Source organism: Xiphophorus couchianus, chromosome 20 (assembly GCF_001444195.1).
Source record: "Xiphophorus couchianus chromosome 20, X_couchianus-1.0, whole genome shotgun sequence".
Taxonomy (NCBI): domain Eukaryota; kingdom Metazoa; phylum Chordata; class Actinopteri; order Cyprinodontiformes; family Poeciliidae; genus Xiphophorus; species Xiphophorus couchianus.
Window position 1 is genome coordinate 29,146,102 of NC_040247.1, and position 25,198 is coordinate 29,171,299.

The 25,198-nt window shown below is 39.8% G+C and overlaps 2 protein-coding genes across 3 annotated transcripts; one reads left to right on the forward strand and one right to left on the reverse strand.

Moving 5' to 3' along the window:
* Window positions 1–439: 439 nt before the first annotated feature.
* Window positions 440–16,114, forward strand: cfap57 (cilia and flagella associated protein 57). 2 transcript variants are annotated; one of them, XM_028001920.1, is made up of 21 exons: window positions 440–835; window positions 2,208–2,521; window positions 2,605–2,864; window positions 4,075–4,249; window positions 4,993–5,145; window positions 5,358–5,497; window positions 6,638–6,803; window positions 6,880–6,993; window positions 7,133–7,345; window positions 7,437–7,610; window positions 7,931–8,092; window positions 8,538–8,693; window positions 9,789–9,882; window positions 9,963–10,153; window positions 10,248–10,421; window positions 10,521–10,679; window positions 10,811–10,954; window positions 11,572–11,688; window positions 12,301–12,435; window positions 12,536–12,679; window positions 15,121–16,114. In XM_028001920.1, exons 1-21 carry the CDS (start codon window positions 679–681, stop codon window positions 15,223–15,225), a joined length of 3,447 nt encoding a protein of 1,148 aa, XP_027857721.1. In that variant the 5' UTR covers window positions 440–678; the 3' UTR covers window positions 15,226–16,114. The 2 variants fall into 2 exon arrangements, with proteins under 2 accessions (XP_027857721.1, XP_027857722.1); XM_028001921.1 differs by lacking the exon at window positions 4,993–5,145 and having other exon boundaries at window positions 15,121–15,343.
* On the reverse strand, window positions 15,922–24,975 carry nuf2 (UF2 component of NDC80 kinetochore complex). The gene is made up of 13 exons (XM_028001924.1): window positions 24,759–24,975; window positions 22,808–22,882; window positions 22,612–22,688; window positions 22,348–22,409; window positions 20,834–20,931; window positions 19,904–19,977; window positions 19,081–19,174; window positions 18,930–18,992; window positions 18,706–18,843; window positions 18,041–18,181; window positions 17,445–17,620; window positions 17,228–17,363; window positions 15,922–16,228 (listed from the first exon to the last, which is right to left on the reverse strand). Exons 1-13 carry the CDS (start codon window positions 24,879–24,881, stop codon window positions 16,136–16,138), a joined length of 1,350 nt encoding a protein of 449 aa, XP_027857725.1. The 5' UTR covers window positions 24,882–24,975; the 3' UTR covers window positions 15,922–16,135.
* Between the last annotated feature and the right edge of the window lie 223 nt (window positions 24,976–25,198).

The following is a 25,198-nucleotide window of genomic DNA, read 5'->3' on the forward strand; positions in this document are numbered from 1 at the left end:
AGCAAAGCGAAACAGATCATGAAGTGGTTCATGATGAGAAAGTGAAAGTTTGGGCATGTTGACCACACGTCCAAAGCTTCAGTGTCAGGAAGATCTTCAGGGTCTTTAATCAGTTTAGCACAAACACAAATTGTTGTCAGCGCCAATCAAGCAACGAAGCTGCTCAAAGTACAATTAAAACAACTATCAAGGAACAACATTGTAAAAATATCGAGTCTTTGCAAAACCCTTAAACTTTTAAAACATTTGAAATGTTCTTCGCTACAGTCTACCACAGGAAAATTATAGCTAAAAAGCAGGTTTTCGACCTTTAACTCCAAAAATATTTACACTGCAGAGAGAAAAAAAAACATAGTTTGACTTTACAGGTCATTTTTAAAAATACAGAGGCAACAATAATAATAATAATAATAATAATAATAATAATAATAATAATAATAATAATAATAAAGAAATAGCTACATTCCTGAGTTGTGACATATCAAAACATATAGGCCTAACTAATACATACAGAGGACGAGAATTAGAGCCGTGGAGACGCTTTTGGTTTCCAGGTTATTGCGGGATCTGACACGTCGCCTAGCAACAATGACTCAAACTACACGAGGACACCTGCAGGTTGTAGGTTGAGCTCTTTCACCGTTTGCTGTCTAAAGTTTGTCCGCAGCTTTCAACGCGATGTCGACCGTGTTTTCTCAGCCCCATTTTATTTTCGGCCTCCGGAAAGGCGTGAAGAACAACTTGTGTTTTGTTGACGAGCAAACGGTGGTTTTCCCCAGCGGGAACAGCTGTGTGATCCACAACACCGTCAAAAGATGGCAGCGCTTCATTCCAGGTACGCTAGGACCGGGGGGGGGGGGCGGGGTTCTTAATGTGTTTTAATATGTAGAGCATCATTTCACCACGCTGTCAGCAGACATATTTGATTGAACACAATGACATTTCTATTTATTCTATTTAATATTTATTCTATTTAATATTTATTCTATTTATTATTTATTCTATTTAGATAGCCTGAGTAAATACACAATTTTGTATTTTAATGTGTGTGTGTGTGTGTGTGTGTGTAGGGGGGGGCAATCCAGGCCAATCTGATCAAATGGGAAAATAATCAGTCCTCAATATAAATAATTCACTTAATCTCCGCCATTGGATCGCCACAACACCAGTACTTTCTTCATTTTTCACAGCACATTTATGGCAGTGAAAAATGAAAGCCTAATAGTATGTTTATGAGACAGATTAAATGTTACCACTACACATGGCTGTTGGCAAATATGCAGAGTTAGGAAGTAACTATAGTTACTTACATTTACCCTAACTTTTTTTTTTTTGCTTTTGCTAGAGTAATTTTATTATGACGTTGGATTCTGTACTCACTAAATGAAGAACAAACAAAAAACCTGCCAGACACAGACACAGACCTGCAGTTTTTTTGTTAAAGTTTAAAAGTTTTTTTATTTAAATAAACAGCTTTGGGGAGGAAAAAAAAAGTCAGTTGCCTTCTTTTTTGTTACTTCTGTGAATTATTGTCATTTTGGTCATTAAAATAGCAAAATTTCCATGTAAGTTTATATTTTGGTCCGTCTGATGATGTAATTTTTTAATATTAACTGATAGTCGGATCAGTGACTCAGATCCGATTATCAAAATACATTTTTACTCTTACCTGAGTAATTTGTTGGACGGCTACTTTGTACTTTTACTTGTGTAAAAATATGTTAAAGTATTGCTAATCTTACTAGAGTGCAATTCTTTGGTCCTCTGCCCACCCCCGGTAAGATGTTGGCAGTGTAAATAGAGACAGCTGTCGGCTCTAACCTGTGTGTGTGTGTGGGTGTGTGTGTGTGTGTATGTGTGTGTGTGTGTGTGTCTGTGAGGCCACAGGTTTCTCTTCTCTCTTGTATTTCTCTTGTATTTGAATAGGAAACGCATAATTCAGGAATTTTGATAATAACAATGTAATAAAATCATACACAACATCAATTAATCCTGGTCAAGGGGGCAAGTTGATAACTGACAGTGCTTTGCTTGTCATTGGCTTTGCTAAAGTGGCCTGGCTTGTAAGCAAGTGGATATACATCAGGTGGATATGTGTGTGTAGTTACACACACGTTACATAAAATCTGTGAACCGTACAGTAAACTCTTTGCTTCACCTGCAATAAATGTTATTTCCTGCTTTCTGTTTTCTGTGTTCCTCTTCAGGTTTAGAGGGAAGCCTTGGCCTACGCGCTTTGGCTCTAAGTCCAAACCAGCGCTACTTGGCAGTATCGGAGAAGGCTGAGAAGGCCTCCGTCACCGTGTTTGACCTTCATCAGGAGCACGGCCTGAAGAGAAACGTTCTAACTGCAGGAGATTTTCTAGTTCAAGAGTTCTTGTCCTTAGCTTTCTCTCCTGATTCCAAGTACCTTATCGGTCAAAGCGGAGCCCCAGAGTGGTTGTTGATCTTCTGGAGTTGGGAGAAAAACAAACTCTTGGCAACAGAGAAGACAACCAACTCTAATAATCCCATTTCACAGGTGAGCCAGTCACACCTTCATTCACACATGGAGTCCTGGGATGCTACGTGCGGCTACTTTTGTTTTGTTTTTTGTCTCGCCAGATCAGCTTCAGTCCTCATAACAACATGCAGGTCTGTGTGAGTGGCAACGGCATATTCAAGCTGTTTCGGTACTCAGAAGGCAACCTGAAACAGAACAGCATCGCAAAGGTGGGGTCAATCAACATCCTGTGTCACACCTGGTTGTCAGAAGACCGAGTCATAGCGGGGACAGACACAGGAAGGCTGCTGGTGTCTCAGTCTGGGGACGTGAGGAGGGAGATCAAGATGTGCTCTGAAGCTGCGCAGGGCCAGAATGAGAGGTCAGATTGGAAAATTGAATTATACTTTACACTTTTGATGTGGAATTTTCGCTTAAGTGAGATGAATAAAGTTTAGGTTGTAAACATTTTCAGGAAAAAAAATTTTCTTTTTTTTTTACCATTTATGTTTCTTCTTTTATTCCCTCTTTGATCTCTGTGGTAGCTAGCGCTCGCTAGCACTAAAGTTATCTGGGCCTATTTTCCCAAGTTCCCCGCTCGGCAATCGGTGTAGGTAAAAATATTGATTCATCAATGCTTCACAGTTCATTTTTCCAATGAAATATCAATTCAGAAAAGCCTGTGAACCGATTAGACATCCTGTCTCGCCATGAGCAGCACTGTCACAACACTGTGGCATATAAAACAGTTTTTCATCTTGAGTTTTTTTGTGGCTGGCAAACAACTATAGGTGGGGATTAATCTGTACATATTAATGACCTAAATCAGCCGATCACAAACAAAATCAGCTGTTAAACACACAGACGTTTTCCCCCAAAACACACTAAGCAATAAGACCATGAAATCAGTCATGCAGAAATCCGTACAACACCAGTGTCTCTGAAATGAAACCCTCTGTGATCTGACTTTGTCATTTTTTTATCGCTGTGGAGAAAATGATTTGACTTGTACTCTTTCACTACACAGGATTACTGTGCGCTGTTCCTAACTTAGTAGTTTGACATCATTTGCGATCAGCGCCACATTCTAACTTGTTTTTTTTCCCAAAACTTTTTGTTAGTTTGTTTCTTTTTAAGGAATTTTTTGGTGCTAATGAACTTTATTTGGCAGTAGAGAGAAGGTGTGAAAGATGTGTGGCACCAGAACCGAGGACGGGACCCCAACTACTGTTTTACTGACATTCAAGATGAGATGATTATGCTTTAAGATATGTCATGACAAACATAACTTGTATGACAGTTTTCAGTCTTTTCAGATTCGTTGGCATATAATCCCTTTGGATTACATGAATGGTTTCCAAGGTATCCTTAAAGAAACCGACATTGTTTCTTTCTAACTATTTGGAAGTCGGCATTCCTCCTCAACGTTATTAGCAATCGGTTCATTGTGTTTTTATTTTAGATATTTAAACAAGCTGCATATTTTTCTGGTTTTAGCCAGAAACTCTTGCCATTGAATCTGTTATTTCTCTAAAATGTATTCTTAGAGACCGCACACAACTTGCCCGTAATGCTCTCGCTTCACTGCACAGGAACCTGGAAGTGAGACGAATCAAAGCGGGGAATGTGACGGAAGGCGTGGCCAAGTGTGGCATCACTGCCATCCTGTCCTACTCCAAGGGTTTTGTGTGCTCCACCGGTCCGGGCACAGTCTCTCTGTTTGAAAAGATAGAGGACAACGTCTATAGAAAAAGCAGAGAGATACAGGTAAATGTTCCAGTTGTGAATTTTAATATAACTGACAGCCAGAGGTGGGCAGAGTACCCAAAAATTATAATCAACTTAGAGTCACACTACATCAACATATTAGTAAAAAGTAGCTGTCCAAGAATTTATTCAAGTAAGAGTAAAAAAAAGTATTTGGTAAAAAAGTCTATGCAGGTACTGAGTAACTGATCAAAAGGTAAATCATTTTATATTTAAAAATTGCATCATCAGACGAACCAAAATAGGAAGTTATGTGGAAATGTTGGTTTTTTAAGGTCCAAAATGGCAACAATTCATATCAGTACCAAAAATAACAATCAGGCAAAAGAAAATGTTTCCAAATCAGTTTCTTTCAACAAAAGACTTATGAAACTTTAAGAGAAACAGCAGCTGTGTGTCTCTGTCTGGTGAATTTTTGGTTAAAACATGTTTGTTCTTCATTCAGTGGGTCGAGAATCCAGAAATTTTACTCAAGTAAGAGCAGAGATACTTCATAATAAAACTACTTAAGCAAAAGTGAAAAACAGATAAGAAGGAGAGAAAAAAGCATCATGAACTAAAAGATTGATGAGTTGAATAGAAAACAATGGTCCAGTACAGGGTAGTAATAACACAATTTCTTTCTAAAAAGTTACTCAAGTAACTGAGTAACAGAGTGAATGTAGCTAGGACTATGTAGATAGGGTAATATTCATTAGGTCTATGGATATTGCATTTTTATGAGTTTTTTTGTTTTGTGCCAGATTCTCCCAGCTCCAGCCAGCAGTGACTCAGCTCCAGCCCGGTGTCAGGAGATAGACACCATGTGCATGAGTCCTGCAGAGGAGACGCTGGCTGTCAGCACAGACCGAGGCCAACTGTACAGCATTAATCTTTCATCTGCTGAAATGAAGCGGGTGCTGCTATTAGCACAGCCTAACAGATTAACAGTTCATACTTTGCAGCTTCATGATTTCGACCTGCTTTTGTGTGGAGCAAGTCCTCCAGTTCAAAAGTCCAGTTTTGCAAAAGCTTAGATGTCTTACTCTTTTTTTTTTTTTTTTTTACTTATTTAAGGTGTCGATTTAAACATTTTTGAAGTTGATGTAAGCTGTGCTCTGTCCATCAGGAGGAACAACTACCTTTTGACTTTTTGTCCCAGCCCTTCCACTCTGCCTCCATTACTGGTTTGTCCATCTGCATCCGTAAGCCCTTCATGGCCACCAGCTCTTTAGATTGCTCCGTACGGATCTGGAATTACGAGACGAAGTAGGACTTCCTGCATGTTCCTTGTTTCCTTTTCTTCTTGTGACCTCATTGTTTCAGGCAGGTTCGGAATGGCAGCTAATTCCTACAGTTCATGGTAAAAAAAATTTTAAAAAGTGAATAAACCTAGTGGGGGTTTATAAAACTGTTCACATTCTTTAAGCTTTTCTACATTTTGTTATTTTCCAACCACAAATTTTATGCATTTTACTGTATTATTACTATGCAACAGTACAAATCAGTTTCTTCTGTTGATTAACTGATATAATATGAAAAGCATGGTGCACGGTGAAGTGGCTAAAATGATAAATTAGTTTATCATTTATATATCTACAATATTTAGTACTATTGTTCTATAATAATACATTTTAGTTGAATATTAAAGTGGCATTAAAGAATATGAAGGAGACGCCGATGTTCCCAAACACCGAGCACAGAATATATGCATAAACAACTTATATCAAAATCATTTATTAACATTTTCTTACAATTTAACATTAACTTACAGTCAGAATACTGAGCCTCTTAGCTAAACAATGTGCAAAAAAAACCAAAACTGGAAAAAGGTTCAACCAACTTAATGAATGACAATAAAGCAAAAGGAATACTGATGAATACTGGGGGAAAAAATAGAACTGCAAATAAAAAATTTAAATTGAAAAGAAAGTTAAAAACAGCTTTTCAAATTAAAAATTTGGGGTCAAAAATTTGAATCTGAAAATCAATTTTGAAATTTGTTTTCAGTTTCAAAACTTTTTCTTTGAGTTTCAATTTTTTTCCCCTTTGAACAAACTTGACCCCAATGTAGCTCCATACATGTAATTTGAATCAGTGATGTTAGCTAAATCCCCAGCGCTACAACACACACTGGGAGATGTAGTCCGCTTTTTCCAGGTAGCTGTGGTCACATTATATTACTTCAGACCGCAAGCCACACTTATTAATGTTTAGCAACAGTTGACATAAAAAGCAAGTAAGCAGTCTTTCCTATGAAAACACACCACAGATGTGACTATTTATTTAATAGAGATGAAGCCGACAGGGAAATGTTTGTAAAAAATAAAAACGAAAAAATTAAAGTTCACCCTAAACTTTAGTTTTTTAGATGACGGTCCACACATAATGTCTTTTTTTCTCCAAAAGAGAGTTGGAGTTGTACAAAGAGTTCCGAGAGGAGGCGTTCAGCGTGGCTCTGCACCCCACGGGCCTCTTTGTGCTGGTGGGCTTTTCAGACAAACTCCGGCTGATGAACCTGTTTATCGACGACATCCGTACCTTTAAAGACTTTGCGCTGCCCGGCTGCAGAGAGGTGATTGTACTCGCTCTGAAACCTGTGGCTTCCCGCGCACGTCCTGTTTCAACCTGCTTCCTCCTCATCCTTCCAGTGTGCCTTCAGCCACGGTGGCCACATGTTTGCGGCCGTCGACAAAAGCGTTATTCACATCTACTCTTTCACCTCGTTTGAGAACATTCTCAATCTAAACGGCCACTTTGGGAAGGTGAGTTGATGCCGATGAATAAACAGCTGGCCGTCGGATCTAAAGCCAAAAGGTGGGATTGATCCACCTTTGTGTGGTGCAAAGGTTCAAATTCTTGAGCAAATGTTCAAGTACTACCAAGTTTTTTCTCGCTGATCAGGTGCGGACCGTTGAGTGGAGCTTTGACGACAGCCGGTTGGTGTCTTGTGGGGCAGACGGCGCCGTGTACGAGTGGAACACCCACACCGGGAAGCTGGAGTGTGAGACTGTGCTCAAGGCCTGCAGCTACTTCGGCGCGGCTTTCTCCTGGGACTACAAGACCGTCCTGGCTGTAGGAACGGACCTCATCCTGAGGGAGATACAGGACTGCCAGGCCAGGAGAACGGCTACAGCAAGATTTCTTTTATGCAAACGTTGGAGAGTGTGAAATAAAAGTGATTTGACATTGGAAATTGACTCCACAGGTGCTGCGGGAGGTTCCCGCTGATGCGGTGGCTCACACCGCTCTTGCCGTGTCTCAGTCCGGTAGGGTCGTCTTCACCGGTACCGCCCGCGGAACCGTTAGAGCCGTTACATACCCCTTACCTGATCAGAAGGAGTGGATCACACAGCAGGCTCACTGCGGCCCCGTCACCAGGGTGAGTCCAAACACACCCTGAGAGAAGTTGCCCTCCCCCCTCCACCTTCTTTGGATCAGACACAATTGGTGTCTGACAAACACCAATGAAGCGTTTGCTGCACAAACGTTTGTGCAGCAAACATTTTCATTTGTGCCGCTACCATTTTAAAGATATTAAGAGATGTTTCCAGAGGTAAAAACTAGTTTAACAAAAAATTTTATGTAAAAAAACTAGATTTTAATGCCAGTTAGTTAAAAGTATACATTTTTAAATGGAAATAATTGCCCATTTCATCCATCATGTAATGTGTTACTAATGCTGCCGATGAATGTCCGCAGATGGTGATAACCTACGACGATCAGTTCCTGCTGACGGCGTCCGAAGATGGCTGCCTGTTGATATCCAAAATTGTTGACCAAAAGGGTCGAGGTCTGAGGAGCAACAGGCAGATTGTCCACACCGAAGAGATTCTTGTTACAAAGGCGGACCTGAAGGAAAGGGTCTGTTGGGACGTTGGACCTCTAATATGCACTTCTTGCAACCGTGAACTAGCGTCTAGCATTATTCTAACTGGATATGGCCACGTTTTTGGCCAAATATTTGTGGAGTTTACTTTAATTGGTTGATTTCTTGGCACCGACCCGGCTTTTAAATCTAGTACTTGTGCTTAAAGTCGGATCCATCCCAGAAGCTCAATATTAGCCTCTTCCCAAACCAGTTTAGATGTGTGTTTGGAGTTCAAACAGGTACATGGTTCATCATTCTAGAAAACTGAAAGTATTGGCTAAAATGTTCCAAGTACTGCCAAACATCCAAAACCCTAAAAACCTAATATCTCTAGATGGGAAACAAAACATCCTGAGTCTTAGGAGAGCAGAAGATGATAAAAAATGTTGATTGAGATGCAGCTGAAATATTTTGTAAAATTTCTTGTGTGTGTTTCAGGCTCACAACATGTTGGAGCTGAAGATGCATCTGGAGGAGCTGCACATGGAGAAAGAGTACCAACTCCGCCTGCAAGACATGAACTACAAAGAGGAGCTCCAACAAATGTCAAACAAGTTCACGGAGGAAATCAAGTCTCTGAAAACAACACAGCAGGTCTGCTGCTGTCAGTCAGACATACAATATATATATATATATATATATATATATATATATATATATATATATATAACTCTTGATCATAGCAAGGAAGCTTAATTTCAGACTGTTTTGCTTACAGCAGCACATAATGTCAAGCAACTAAATTTCATTTGTAGAGCTTTTGGTGTTGGGTGTAACATTAGTTACTATAGAGAGTAGCAGTGCACCGATTGCAGTTCTCTAGCTGATCCCTGATTACCGATCTTTAAAAAGCCTGACCTGCCGATTCCGGCCGATACTTTTTTTTTTTTTTTGTCTGAAATGTTGCTAAATATAGAAAGAAAGTTGCTGAGTTGGCAACAGTGGAGTGACTGTTGTTAAGTGCAAACGTGCAGACATGACCTGGTGGGCGGGGCCACCAGTACAAACCTCTCAGGGGAGAGCAGAAAAGGACAGCGGTTGATTTTTAGACCTTTGCTGAGGTGGATAAGATCGGCTTCACATGCAAGTATCGGCCGATCTCCCAAAATTAAGGAAATGTATACTGATAAAGAGGCTGGCCGATAAATCGGTTAATACTTGTTAGACAGATGGATAATCTATCATAGATTCTGTTATAGTCAGATGAAGCTCAGATTAGATGAAGTCCTTCCACAAAATGTCAACTGTATTTATGTCTGCACCTTGACTAAATTGTTGGAGGAGCTGCACTTTGCCACTCTAGCAGATCTAAACCAAAGTCTCAAGTCTTAAGATTTCTCCCAGGGCTGCTCTGAATTCAGCCCTGTCAAACGTCCTGTGAACAGAGTCCCTTCTGAACAAAAATGGGTCTATAGAAAAGCAAAACAGATACCCAGTCTGTTTACAATTATGTCGTATTTGGTGTTGCTTTGCCTAGTAAAATGCCTTTGAGTTTTCTGGTGAAAAGTGTGAAAACGCTCAAGAGGTATGAGCACTTTTGCAAGTTCATAATGGTAAAAATATTCAATGAAAAGCATCCAACATCATCTCTGACTGTGGTAAAAAGAAATACTAGGATATCGCAATACGTAGATTCCAAAAATCCTTGTGATTCAAAAGAATACTTCTCTGAAACTCTTACATTCGTAGATCCTGAGCACGGAAATAGAGCAGTGTGAACAAGAGACCCAGCTGAATTCTGCAGAAGTTGAAGTGAAACACTGCAAAGACTTGAAGGATCTAGGTAGGACATCATCACTTCCTATCCGATGCATTCTTTATGAGCTCAAAGGGAAGTTTATGAATGTTTTTAATCCCACACAGACCAATTCTACACCTCCAAGCTGACTGTGGAGCATGAAAAGTACGAAGACCTTCTCCAGAAGCACAAAGAAATGCAGGAGGAGTACGAGACGCGGTTGATTCATGCACATGGGGACCGGACCCAGAATCTGGCCGAGGTCACGCAGATGTACGAGGCCAAGCTGCAAGCGAAGACTCAACAAATGAATAAGGTCCTAAAGAATGAGGAGGAAAGCGACAGAAGTCCGGGACCGCTCGCGTCGTCGAGACACCTCTGAATTCTCGCTGATTTCATTTCATTTACAGTGTCAGAAGGAGGCTGAGCTAAGGATCCGAGAGTATGAAGAAACCATAAGGCAGACAGCAGAGCAAGAGCAGCAAAAGATCTACACCATGAAAGACAAGTACGAGAAGCAACTCCAGTCAGAGAAAGAGGCCATCACCAAGCTGAAGGGAAACAGTGGCACTATGACACAAAAGGTGACCAAAGATTTTCAAGCTATCTTTAAATTTTGTTTACTTTTGTTGGTGTCAGTTAGCCGGAAAGATTACAGCGTCTTTTTAATGGCGGTCACGCAGGTCCACAATCTCCAGAAGCAGATCGATGACCGCTTGAGTGACATAACCTCCCTGAAGAAGGAGCGCCACACTCTGATGGGGTTCATCCGCACTCTGGAGACCGATATTTGTGTTCTGAAGAAACAGGTTTCCAAATATAAAAAGATCTGCCAGGAAAAGGTGACTGAGGAGCAGTGTCCCGCCGTGCTTTTCGTTTCACATTAGAAGTTTAGTTTTGTGCACCAAAAATGGGGAACTGACTGCAGTGGGAACACAGAGTAAACAGTCCACCTCTGCCCGTTCTCACGCAGGACAAAATCATATCCAGCCTACATATTATAAACCAGGATCTGCAGAAGTTGAAGATCATCTTGGAATTCAAGCTGAAGGACATGAAGAAGCAGATCAAGCCACAGCAGGTCGACATAAACGAGAAAGCAGAAAGGATACAAAAGGTAAGTGAGAGGCCTCGGAAAATTCTAGCTTGGCTCCAGGCAGAGGGAGTTTTAGTTTCATCCTGAATTTGTTCTTTTTCTTTGTTAGAACTGAGTCTTCTTTCTGGTAAAGCCATTTAGTTTTGGAAGTAGTTAACGGCAACGAGATTAAAGTAACCCTCGGCATGTTCTGCCTTTTTGTTTTGCCTGCATGCATCTACAAAAGACACGCTGCTGTTTTAACTCATTGATTTTAGCTGACTTCAAAAAAAAGACACAATAGATTTAAGGGTTGATTTTTTTTTGTCTTCATTTGTCTGTTTCAAGTTTTTGTGTGTGTGTTAGTTTGCAAAAAAAAAACAAAAAAAAAAACGGGGGAACTACTCATTTCTAACTAACTGAACACTTTGCAATCCTGGGTTTTGTTGTTTGGTATTGATAACATTGAAACCTCCACACTCTTTGTAGAGTGGCCATAATTGCCGTGTGTTATTGCAGTCCAAACGTTTGCCTGATGTCATTTATTGAGATGCTGTCCATAAAATGATGTGATCAAAATCAGGTGTGCAGGCTTCTCTCTATCCTTGTATGAACAAAACATGTCGCGTCAAAGACGACTGATAATCCTTGTTCAACAGCTTGAGGAGGAGCTCATACTGATCACCAACAGCAGCACTCGTCTGAAAGTCACCATATCTGAACTGAGGCTCAGACTGAGGACCAAAGACAAAGAAATCCAAAAGGAGTTGCAAAGGGTCAGCGCACACACACACACACACACACAGTCATGAATTCATGTCTTGAGGGGACTTTACGTTGACTTCCATTCATTTTTTACAGCTTAACTCTTAACCTACCCCTAAGCATCACAAACCACCCCTAACCCAAAAGCAACATTTCCCCCTTATGGGGACCAAGAAAACGTCCCCACAAAAAGCAGTGGTCCCCACATTGTAGACAGAAAAAGGACCCCACGAGGATCTAAAAACCTGGTTCACACACACACACAGAATAAAAAACGTCTTTGCGGTTTTTATTCGCAAAGACGAATAAAAAACTGATGAGATTCTAGAAAAAACACTTCAATCATAAAAATAATTACCTTCAAACAGCATGCATGATCCAGGATCAAAGTAGTACATAAAACACAGATCATAGCATGATTTTGGATTTTACTTAAAATCCAAACTAGTTTGTTTTAAAAAAGAAAGGCATCCAATCCAGAAGGTAGCTAATGCTCGACAGCAGTCTGAATTCAAGATATGGATATGAAAGTGGAAGATGGCTCTATTTGTTTCTCTGACTAATGCTGCTGTAGCTGGAAATGGTCGGGGAAGTTTCTACGTCTGACAACTTCCTATGTACAGGTGCAGGATTTGACTACGCTTCTTGAGCGGGTCAGGTCAGACCTCCAGGTTTGTGCCTCCCTCATCCAGGATCCCAGGAAACTGAAAGACAACATTTTGATGATATACTTCCGATACGCCTCAGGCACAGAGAGTGTAAGAGCCGATTGTCGAGCGTTGGTTCGGTGCATGTTGTTGACATCATCGGTGAGATTGGACGACCCTGAGCGAGACAATCTGAGGGTTTTCTTTCTAGGCAAAGAGGAGCAGTGCAGTTGATGATGCTCAGAAGGGTATGTGCTCCCAATGTGGTCAACTGGAGATGACTGTAAGCAGTCTTCAGAAGAAGCTGGTCAGATCTGCCAAAGAGCACGAGGATGTCTACACCAGGATGATGAAGGTAAAGACTACAATTATAGATCAGCGTTTCCCCCATGTTTATTGTACTGGGCGTTATCGGAAGGTCTGATGCAGAGGTGGGTTGGGTACCCAAGAATTGTAAGAATAGAACTACTTCAATATATTTTTACTCAAGTAAAAATATATTACTTAGTATTTTTACTTGAGTAAAATACTAAGTAATGTATTTTACTTTGTAAAACACATTATATACAATAAAAGAGTAAAAGTTTACTCTTTTATTTTTACCAAATAAAAGAGTATTTGGTGAAAAGACTCAAGTACTGAGTAACTGATCAAAATTTTTAATTTGATACTTAAAAATGACATTGTCAGACAGAGTAAAATATGCATTTATGTACAAAATGTTGCATTTTAAAGATCAAAATTTTAGTCATTCATATAAATAGAATAATTATACAATAACAAAATCAGGCAAAAGAAACAGTTTTGCAAATTTTTTGATGGGGGCCAAGTTCATCCCTGGCCCCCATCCAGCCCTCTTTAAAATCTTCCAGCAGTCTTGACAATCACTAACAAAGGACTTTGTCTCTTTTTCTTCGTCACTGGTATATTTAAGTTTTAGCGCATTATGATTCGACAGCTAAAACCATTGATGATCGTCGTCAGCCAGCAGGTTTTTTTTCTCTCCAAGAAGGGAGTCAACTCCACACAGTTGAAAGCATCTTCCTTGGTATATGGAACCATAAGGCGTCTAGATTTGTTAAAAAAAGATCTAAGCCATTTTTTGAAGGTGGCATTCATGCAAATTCATTAATTTAATCTTCAAACTGATTAAATTAGATTTTCTGATAGCGTTTTGTTTTTGTTTAAATATATGTAGTACAGACCAAAAGTTTGGACACACTTTCTCATTGAATTCAATGAGAAGGTGTGTCCAAACCTTTGGTCTGTACTGTATATGTATATTTTCCATTTGATTAACAGATTAGATCAGGCATGTCCAAAGTCCGGCCCGGGGGCCAATCACGGCCCGCGGTCAGATTTCATACGGCCCGCAGCTTCGGTCTTATAATGTATTATTTATGGCCCGCCTGCACTGTGAAACAGAATAAATAAATCATAAAACTTGAAACTGTAATTCCTCCTTTCACCAAATGGTGGCAGCACCACTTTAATACTATCAGTCTCTGCCTCCGTGCAGCGAACCGCTCTCCACTCATTTCTGCCATGGCCACTGCAAAGAAAACAAGTTTACAGTGAGGGCCGCCGCTTTCAAGAGAGATGGGAATTATAATACTTCTTCACTGAAAATCAAGGCAATTGTGCTTGTCTAATTTGTGAGATTGTTGCCTTGTTTAAGGATTTCAACGTAAAGAGACACTACCAGACTAAACATGCTAACACATACAACAAGCTAACAGGAAGTGACCGTGCTGAAAAAGTGAAGCAGCGATTCTTCACGCGGGCCTGTGAGTCAAAAGAAAATACCACCAAAGCAAGCTACGAAGTTAATGTTAATAGCTAAACATGGCAAACCTTTTACTGAAGGTACATTTATCAAAACTGTGTTATGAAAATGGTGGAGAACATTTTGCCCTGAGAAGAAGCAAGAATTTGAGAAAAATGTTTGCCTGGCAGTAACAGTGTGGCACTGAGAGTTGAGGACATGAAACTGAGTGTTTTGAACGGTAACGTCTGTCATTATCAGCAGTGAAGAGCCAAAAGAACATTTATGCACCTGGATTTATGGCATTTATTTTTATTAAACTCTTGAGTAAGATTTGGTTATGAACCTGTAGATATTGTAAATGACGAGCAAAATTCACTTGTTTTAAGATTTAATAATAACAGACAACTTTGCATTACTTATAACTCCTGTTTAAAATGTTCTTGAGGCAAAGATATTTTTAAACTCATGTAAATTTAAGGTATTTTATACAGTTTGTTCAATGTTATCTGACTCTCCAGATATGAAAGAAAGGCAGAATTTGGGTTTTTAGAGTTGTTCTCATTTGCCTGAGTGGCTTATATTTGTTTTGTTTTTTTGTCATTTGAAAAATAAAGATAATTGTGACAATGAAAATTGTTTTATAACAGTGTGTGAAACTTTTGTAGTTAAAAAATGTCCGAACAAACTATTGGCCCCCGGGCATCTTCACTTGATCAAATCTGGCCCTCTTTGCAAAAGGTTTGGACACCCCTGGATTAGATTGTAAGTTGTGTATTCCTAATGTAATTAAGCCTGGAAATACTTTTTTTCCCCTTTTCCCTCAAGTTTGGTAAGAACACATCCTTGGTCGATGATTCAATTTGTACTAAAGTTAAGCAATGTTTACTTTAAACAATACACTTAAGAAAGGCCTAAAATCACGCCCCGAACACTTTTAAGACCCAACTTGTATGGATAAACATACAAAGTGGATGAGACTGACCTTCAACACATTAATCAGCTGCTAATGATGTCTTTGTTCTCTGCAGGACAATATGGCTCTTGTTACCGAAATCAACGAGCTACGCAAGGCACTGCATGCCGAGCGGAGCAAGGAGAAAGACAGCAAAGTTCAGCAAGGCCTCCTACAATAGTCCAGGTCGCATCCCACTTCAAAAGGAAGGAGCTGAAGAGGAACCTTGACATGGTGGAATCAACTGAGCCCCTCCTTGTTTAGAGGATATTGACGTTTACATAGAAAAATAAAAATAAAAGTTTTATAGGCCAAAATCTACGTTGTTTACCGTGTACTACAACTTCTAAACATTTGGGGAACAGTTTACATGAAGGGTTGTGCATAAGACTGACATGACAGTGTCAGGAAAATGAAGGAGTCTTCATGAATGTCTACAATTGTCATGAAGTAAATAACACTTTAAATACCAGTTTTAATGTAACTTTTTATTTACCGTATAACACGCCATGACAACTCAAACATTCATGAAGACTTCATCATGTTCTGACAGATGTTATGTCATGTCAGTCTTATGCACACCTCTTCAAATAGTCTTACTAAAATATGTAAAAAAAGAAAAAACATCCAGAGTTTATGTACAAACTATAACAAGCAAATGAGATTTTTTTTTTAATCTCAATGAGTTTTTCTCTTCTGGTTAAATGAAGGTTAGAAGCAAAACCAGTTGTAGGTCATTTTCCAAGCAGTGAGGATGTAGAAAAGTGATTTTACTGCAGGGGCAGAGGGCTCGCCTCAGACCGGTCCTTATGATTCTGTATTCATTTAATGAGTGTAAACAGATCCTAACTTAATCTGAACATTTGTCAAAAGCTTCTTCTAATATTCAGTTTATTCATTCATTCCTTGTAAAATACAATTGTAGCAAAGAGAGAGGGTAAAGACAAGGAAAAATGGGGAGAAAACGTTTTGACATTACAAGTTATTTCACTCATCAGCCAACCAGACAGTCAAGTTGATTCACAAAGATTATTAAATAAAAAACTAAACAGACAGAAGGAGAAAAAAAACAAGTTAGACATATGGAAAAGTTAGACATCTTGGTGAAGTTTCAGGTCTGTAATGTGCATCTCGATCCTCTTGTGAAGACCATCCATTGATGTGGACAGGGTGTCATACAGCGCCTGGAAACAGGAACATGTTCCACCATGAAGCAGGGCTCCAAGCCAAGTTCTCTAACTTCTGTTTTTTGACCAACATTTTTCATTTTTAGGTTCAACAGTCAAGTTAGACACACCCAAATTTTCAACTGCATCACATTTAACAAGATAACTTTACAAGTTTGCTTTGAAAAAAAAAAAAAAAAAAATTACTGTCCAGCAAAAAGGAACAAGACTTGTAAATGATTAATCTGCCAAACTAAGTTGTGTTTGAAGCACAATTATACAAGTCAGGTATCTTACTGGAAAGTGTTTAAAGTCCCCTAGTGGTCTGCAAGGTACTGGATGTAAATGACCCTTTATTTGCCGTGACTTGAGCTGAAAGTGCGACGCCACAGTAGGCTTAGCAAAGGATTGTGCTAAAAAATAACAATGGAGAAACGGCTTAAAATCGGGTTACTCCAAAGAAAAACTGAAGACACGGATGAAACAAAAACAACGGCAGAAATACTTATATGATCGGAGGAAGTCAAGTCATACCTGCAGAGAGTATTGTGTGTCGTTCACGAACGACTCGATTCTTTTCAACGATTCTGTGCCGTGAACGGTAGGACTCAAGTCCCAGCTGGTGAGAACTGTTCTTTGTGGTTTACGACTTTGCCTGCTTGTAATGCGCTGCTCGCACTTCAACAGCTATTGTTGTTGTTATGTAATTAAATAATAACAACAAGAAAAATAGTTTTTTTAAATGGGTTAAGAGATCCTCAGCATGAAAATGTTTGAGAACCACTGGTTTAGAGGAATCATTAGGTGTGGGCCTAATGAGTGTCATTGGACTACAGGGAGACTTTCAGTGTTTTTTAGTTATTTCCTGGAATGACTGGTTGTATCGGTGCGATCTCAGATTTCTTTCGTTTTTCTATTTTTTTTTTTAAGTAGTACTACTGAGAAATTTGGTTGCCCTCTGGAGCCCCGCAAAGCTTTCCCCCTTAAACGTCAGAGGCACCCCTATCATCAACGTACCTGGGCCTTCTCCGTCTCTTTGCTGCAGACGTCTCTCAGGCTCTTGATCTTGGCCTTCAGCTGACGGGTCTCTCCGATGATCGTTTGGATCTTATCCGCCATCTCCTCGCGTTTCTGGTGGATTTGGTTGCACTGCCTGGAGAACAGCTGGTGTTAGGTTGCCAAACGAACGCATTGCTCAGGTTAACTCTACGGGTCGAGACGTTTGAGTCGGTACCCCAGCACTTCCTGGACATGCTGTTCCTTCGTCTCTCTCTTCTTCTGCCTGCGGATGTTCTGTTTGCACTCCTTATCCAGCTTCATGCCCAGAGCCCGCTTCAGCTGGACCTCCTCGCTGCACAGACTTTTCAGCTCCTTTTGCATCTTCTCGCTTTGAATCAACAGCTCCTGGTACTGTTAACATGCAACATTAGAAACAAAAAAAAACAACCTTTAAATATTGTTTTCCCTTTACCAACTTCTACTGTGTGCGTTCTATAGTGAACATTAGGTCACATTTCCCCACTCTGACAGCTGTTCTGTTCATATTTTGTCATACCACAACCACAAACCGTTTTGTTGGGGTTTCACCCAGCAGAGCAACACAAGTGACTGAATAACTGTTATGTGAATGGAAAAATGTTTTTACAAATAAAAATAGGAAACGTGTGGCGTTTATTTTGTAGAATCGTCTTCTGGCTGCAGGCATGTCTCTTCTAGCTTCGAACATCTAAACACCGAACGATAGCTCAGTCAGATGGATCGTCTCTGAAAAAGATGGAAGCTTAGGGATTTGAAACCCGACACCCAGGTGGATGTAAGAGTGGAGCGTACCTCTTCCTGACGCAGCCTGGTGTTGTTCATGCTGCTCTCCAGGTCCTGCAGCAGGCTGTTCATCTGCTGGAGTTCGGCCTCAGCGTGGGCCACGCTCTGCACCCTGTTCTGCATCTCCACCACATACTCGTCTGTTTCTGCCTTAAAGTAAAAAAAATTAAAAAATTTTAAAAATTAAACGGGTGTGCGAGAAATCCCAACATATTAGCTCTATTGTGTAACAGGGTTGTATTTCTATATTATTACAATTACACAAAATTTCTTCTGTTACTCAGATTGTTCTTATACTTGACTAAACACTTCAGAAACTGCTATGATGTGACATTAAGATCAGGCGCTCCCCGTCTTTAGTTTTTCTTCATCTGTGCCATGGTTTTGTCCAGTCATTTGCGCTCTTAGGCCCAAACCTTTTGTAATGTTGTCCTACAGAAGTTGGTCATTTTCACCCAAATACATCCAGTTTATAGATTTATAGAGTTGACCTTAGATTGTTATATACTTTTATTTTGTGCAGGATTTGGTGTAGGCGGCCAATCACTTGGTTTTCTGTTTGTCGTTCGTTACAATAAACAGAGAGCTGTCCTCCAAGACGGTTTAATCCTAGTAACCAGCGCAACGCAGGAAAGATCGAGTTACATCTGCAGACCAAACATTTTCCTACTTACTATGGAGTTCTTGATTTTCTTCGCAGCTTCCTTCATCTTCTCCTTCTGGCTCTTCAGTTCCTCTGGAGACTCCACGATCTGAGACTTGAGTTTGGTGATGTCCTCTTTCAGGTTACTGACGTCCACCTTCACTTGGGACTGAAACACAAATAGACACACATGTACACGTTTATAGACACAGCAGAGACTCGACGAGCTTAGACATACGAGTCCGGATCACATACCAGCTTCTGCGTCTTCTCTGCTATTTTGGTTTTCCACTCTGCAATGTTTTCGTTTTTGACGTTCTGAAAGGAAAACGACAGTGTCAGACTTTAACTGAACACACAATTACACACCACAACTTCGACCGTGTGTGCCCGTGTCGGCGCCTACCACTTCCTGGTATTCATGCACGGTGGTGGCCTGCAGCTCAGAGAGAGCGGCAGCCAGCTCATCTGCCTCGGCCTGCTGCTCTGGTGGGATGGTCCTGGGTCAGGAAGGGACGGATGAGAACACGTCGCACTGACCCCGTTTGGTTTTTATGACAAACGTTTTTCAATACAATTTCAAACGTAACGACTAGCAGCTTGTGTTTATGTCGGAACGTTCTTTGCGCTTTACACTGAAGGCAGTGTTTGGACGGACAATATATTTCAACTATATTAATATGGTTTGTTAAATATTCAAATGTACTTAAAAAGATACTTTCACTGAAGTTCAAACTTTTTCTTTTTTTTTATGCTTCTGATTAGTTTTCTGGCCGATCGCCGATTACCAATCTTTAAGACGTCTGACCTGCCGTCTCCAATTTTGGCTGATACCAGAGCTTCCCGCATTGTATTGTAAGCCTGGCGGGCCACCAGACTTTATTTGTGCCCCCACCAGGTTTAGCATTGCTTATTTAAGTTTATTTTAAATGTTTGCATTTCTTAAGACTTTTTAGTTGGTGTTCAGGTATTAATCTCCCAATAGCACATTGTTATCAAGTGATATTTTTAAAATTTTGTGTCAACTTTAAACAGTTTAAAGCACGACAGGTCACTGGATGAATGACTGGCGAGCGCCCAACCACCAGGCTTAACAAGTTTAATGGGGGAAACTTTGCGATACAATATTTGTTTTGTTTGAAATGTCGGTAAATATAGCAAGAAAGTCGCTGAGTTGGTAACAGCAAACCCCCCCCAAAAGATCCGAACATGTTCAGAAGAAGACTTACGTTAGCTGCTCAATCTTCTTCTCTGCTTCCCGGTTGCCTCTGGTGTATGTCTGCAGTTTGTCCATGTCTGCCCTCTAACAACAGGGGAAACAAACATAAACTGTCAACTTATTGCACTACTTGTGACTAAAGTTTTTTGGGTTGATTCAGTATTGTTAGAAATCTGAAAATAAACTGGCGTACGTTGCTATTAAAAGCCTGGATTGGACTGTGACAGAGTAACACAAAGTAGTATATAATTGTAAAGTGAATGGAAAATGAGTACAGCTTTTCAAACTTTTGCACAAATTCCCTAACCACCAGTCAGTCACTCAGCTCTGCAAAGGGATGTTAACGAGCCATTTGTGTCATTCTGCTGCATTGGAGAAGAGCTGCATCTTTAAATTTCTGGACAGTAACTCAAGGACTGGACTTTGTGACACTGTGAGAAGCAGGTGTGTATCAACGTGTTTTTTTCTTCCTTTTTTAAAATATGACAAAATAAAGTAATTGGTTATTAGTCGGCAAGAAAATTTAGGTAACTTATGCAGCTGGTTTCCTGAAGTAGGCCATTTTTGTTTGGTGGCAGTGATGTGCCGTCCCACTCATACAATCTGTTGCCAAAGACCAAAACATGGTTTGATATGTTCTATCATTTCTATTACTACAATAGTTACCACACAATATTGTGATATATTTCTCATGCTGCCCATCCCTAATACTCACCCGACGAATCTGAAACAAAAAAAAGAAAAGAAAGCCACACTTTTCAGATCAGCACTTCTACAATATCAAAAACAACCTGAAACCCATATATCTGCTTCGTAACATCACCGTTCTGCACTACTTTATGTCCGTCTGTCACACCAAATATCAATACAGTGCATTACAGATTGTTTCTGTACAGATGAAATGGATTATTTGTGTTGTTATGGATCAGATGGAACATACAAATTTGGCCTGTTTCTCCAGTATCAACACCATCCTCTCCTTCCTGAAGTGGAGAAAGTTCATGATGGCACTCAGAATGACCAGAGTCTTCTGTTTTTCTGAAAAAATAATAATAATAATCTTGATCACCTTAGGTCAAAGCTAACATTATCACCAGATTAATCATGAAAACAGTCTCCTGCAAAACTATACATCACCTTTTAGAAATTTTCCACATTTTGTTGTTACAGCTACAGTTGTCATTTTATGTGAAGATTTTTTTGTTGTTGTTGTAAACTAGGGACGCAAACAATTAATTGACTTGCAATTGTTAAACGCAAGATTGTTAACTAGATTAAAATGAGTTCCAATCAATTAACTAATAATATCAGTTCAGGTCTTTTTCATTGTTGTAGCACAGCTGCCATCAAAAAGAGGACGCCGCTCTGTTCACAGGAAACAGAATTTTGTACCTCAAGAATATTTAGTTATGCATAGAAGTATTTATGATTGTCAATAATAATATTTATTTGTAATCAATTTTATACTTAAATGTGACCGTACTTTGTTTTAACATACACTGGCTGATTACTTCATTAGAATGTAAAGTGCAAATAATTAGAATTTTTTTATTGTATTTCCCCCCCCTTTTTTAAGACTATAGTTGGTTTCATACTGCATTCATACTGCAGCCTGAAGTGACCCAAGTCTGATTTTTGCCATGAGCCTTCATACTTCCAAACATATGCAACCTGTATGTGATCTCCAGTGTGTACAGGGCACACAGTGGGACCTGGAAGTGTCCCGCATGCGCAGTAGAGGGCGCAATAACGTCAATGTTCTCAGTGTTTTGTTAACAGCCATAAGAAGAAGAAGTGCTCAAAGTTTGCGGAAGTAAACATGGATGCTAACAGTGGAGCATCTTACGATTTTGAAGTTGTTGCCAACCAGAGCAGCATATTAACAACTTAACCCTCGTTACAGTCCGTCATGGTTGTTGTTTTTCTTTCTGCTTGCCCATATCATGAAGCAGAAAAGTGACATTTGTTGAGTATCAGTGACGTTCAGATCGGATGATTGCGACCTGGACGTTAGGTCACATTTGAATCGGACACCCAAGTGGTCTGGGTCGCATTCGAAATAAATTCGTCTTGTGTTGTTCAGACTGTCATGAAGAGATCAGATACAGGTTGCGTTAAGGCAAAAAAAACAAAAACAAATCGGAATTGGATCACTTCAGGCTGCAGTGTGAACGCAGCCTAAGTTATTGGAAGACATTATTGACAATAATAATCATATTTTCATATTTCCTACCAACTTACAACATTTCTAACAGAAACAAGATGGACTGCTGTACCACTTGGCAAGTTTTCTGGGGGAAGCCTTGAACTTATTTGGTCATTTATCACAAGTCACATCATTAATGCAACATTCATCAATATTAAAATAGAATGCATGTTGTCCTAATTTGTAATCTGTAGTTATGGAAGAGAATAGGAATGTGCTGGCTGCAGCCTGCAGAAAGACATACTTACTTGGAGCCAGAAGGTCATTCAATGAAAAGTCGTACACCAGGCACATCGGCAGAAACTGCCTCCTAAAAAAACAAAACGAAAAAAAAAATCACATTTTAAGAATCATATGTGTGAGATCTTACAGACAAGTGGAGCCTAACATTGTGTTCTGCTCAGCCGTTTCATAAATTGACACTTTAAGCATGTTAGCAACATTGTGCCTTAGTTTCTGCACTGACACATAGGTGTTTAAATTTGACAAATTATAAAGAAAATAAACCCCACATCCGTGTGTAGACACTTATTATGGCAGTAGCACCCTCATGGTAGCCCGGATACTGGATGTTCTCTGAAAAGGGAACCTGTTGGAAAACAAAGCAAATACGTAGTCGTGACTCGTGGCAAAATATTTAAGTTTCTGCTACATAGAAAGTGGAAGCAGCACGTAATAATATGTTAACGGGTAAAATGGAGGTCTCACCATGGAGTGGCACTCAGGCCTGAAGCGGTACAGGAGATGCAGGATTCTCATGTACAGCGTCTGAACTGCTTCTGGCTGTAAAGACGAAGAAACAGAAAAACACTGGATTCTGAGGAGCTGAAAGCTGAATTAGTAACATAATGGACCATGTCCACCCAGATCTATGCTGCAGTTTTGTCCTCTGCTCATCCTGATTTTAGGGAGAGGAATGAAACAGAATTCTGTTTCATTTGGACTCTGTTGTCCAGAATGAGACGGCAGACCTACACGACACAGATGTGCACTTCAATAAACTTAGCTCATAAGCAGGGTTGTACCGATTAATGATCGTCGATTACCGATCTTTAAAAAACCCGACCTACCAATTCCGACTTTCTTGTCTGAGAGGTCACTAAAAAATATAGCAAGAAAGTCGTCGAGTTGGCAACAGTGGAGTGACTATTGTTAACTGACTCTATAAAACTGAGCCTACTAAAAGGTATTTTTAGTGGGATAAAAAAACAACAACAAAAAAAAAAAACTATCAGATACCGTTATAAACTGTATTTGGATACAGTTGATAAGTTACACTTTATTCTTCCCCCAAAGGAAATTCTTTGAGAGGAGAAGTGCAGCGACTGCAAGAAACGGACGCAATAAGATAAAGACAAAAACATAGAGCACACATCATAGGAATACAGTTTGGGCCGAGCCCAACGGTTTCAAAACGGCAGTACCACTCTGGCACCTAAATACAAGAAAGCAAAATAAGTAATTCAGATAAGTTTGAGCCATTTCTCTACTGTCAGTTAAATCTTGGACTTTAGATTATATCGTTTATTTTATTAATTGGTTTAGTTTCTGGTTGATTTATGATTAGAATTTTTGTTTAAAATGAGCTTGTTTGTTAGTAATTTGTTTAATTAGTCATTGAATTTCAGTTTGGGACAGAGGGGTTCCACGTATAAATACGTAGGTTTTAGGGAGCTCTGTATGCACGTGGATGGTCATAGATTTTTTTTCCATTTACCTGTCAGTCAGTTTCTCTGCCATTTAATCAGAGATTCAGCAAGTGAGACAATCAGGTAGCTAAACAATACAGCAAGGGCTCCTGTGAAGTTTGTAACATGTTTTTTGTTGCCTACAACTATGGAAGAAACCAACAAAGAACAAACAAACCAGAAACTCAAGGTGCATCAAGTGGCTATTTGAGTAGAATTAACTTTTACTTTGATCACCTTTTAAGTCATAAGTATTTGGATTTTTGTTTTTAGAGCAAATAGTCACTAAAATAAGAAAAACCTGAAGTGCAACAAAGACCTTCTCTGCCATCCTCCTAATAGTCACAGCTTATTAAAAAGAGAGATGGAGGTTCGAAGAAACTCCAACCAATCTTGAAATCGGCCAGGTTTGTTTCTCCTCAACACATATACGTCGTATATAAGCCAATTCAAAAATACTTTATTGATCCCAAAGGGGAAATTAAATGTTGTTGTAACTCATTTACTTAGAAAGTAAGTAAGTAAATCTCCCCACAGCCCTCACTTTGACGGTGAAAGAGCTGGTCTGTATTACAGCGTTGAAATTCTACCGGAGCAATCCAAGTCAATGAAAGAAAGTCCAGATAAGCTGTAAATGGACATTTGAATCGAGCGAAATTGTGCAAGGAGGCAACGGTCAAGCTAACGTTGTACCACAGTTCGGCTTTGATTTGAAGCTCGTGACCCAATGGACCCAAAAAGAAGCTATTGTTTTGTGTACATGTTTAAACGAGTCGAAAGGTGTTTAGTTGTCCCACCAAACCACAGCTTTCAGAGTCTCGGTAAACGCGTTGTTGCACAACACGGTATGAAAGACGACCGTGAAATATTGAAATTCAAACTAACTTGTCCTCAGCTTATTAACTTTAGTTCACAGCTCCGTCTCCGCTCAGTCAGACACAGCAATGTTACTGATGAAGCTGTCAGTTTACCTTGGGAACCGGGGTCAGGTCTCCTTTAGTGAACTGTTTGGCCTCCTGGCCGATGAGAACCTCACTGCGGTAGAAATTAACAATAGCGTCCGCATTATGGAGGGGAAAGGTGTTTTCAGTCATCGCTGAAAAATTCAAAATCAACTGTCACTCCGCTGGAAATACAATATTGGCGCCTTCTCTTTCATAGGCTCCTCCTCCTTCTTCTTTAATGTATTGGCGGTTGGCAAATAAGAGAAGGACGCATTACCGCCACCAACTGGTAAGGAGTGTGGACTACATGACGGAAAAAAAATGATACAACTTACAATGTCTTAAGGATTTTATCGTATATCCCTATTGCTACTTTAGTTTTTTTTTCCTTTGTGCTCTGCTTTCTGTATCACAATGATAAGTTCTGTATTTAAGTAGATATATTCCCTCCAAAATCTCCCTGTGGT

Excerpts from the sequence above, each read along its gene's own strand:
- cfap57 (XM_028001920.1), top strand. The coding sequence starts at position 679 with ATGTCGACCGTGTTTTCTCAGCCCCATTTTATTTTCGGCCTCCGGAAA. Across the intron at positions 4,250-4,992 it reads GAAAAAGCAGAGAGATACAG|ATTCTCCCAGCTCCAGCCAG; the intron begins GTAAATGTTCCA and ends GTTTTGTGCCAG. Across the intron at positions 12,436-12,535 it reads ACGCCTCAGGCACAGAGAGT|GCAAAGAGGAGCAGTGCAGT; the intron begins GTAAGAGCCGAT and ends TTTTCTTTCTAG.
- nuf2 (XM_028001924.1), bottom strand. The coding sequence starts at position 24,881 with ATGACTGAAAACACCTTTCCCCTCCATAATGCGGACGCTATTGTTAAT. Across the intron at positions 22,410-22,611 it reads ATAAGTGTCTACACACGGAT|GAGGCAGTTTCTGCCGATGT; the intron begins GTGGGGTTTATT and ends TTGTTTTTTTAG. Across the intron at positions 17,364-17,444 it reads CATGTCCAGGAAGTGCTGGG|GCAGTGCAACCAAATCCACC; the intron begins GTACCGACTCAA and ends GCTGTTCTCCAG.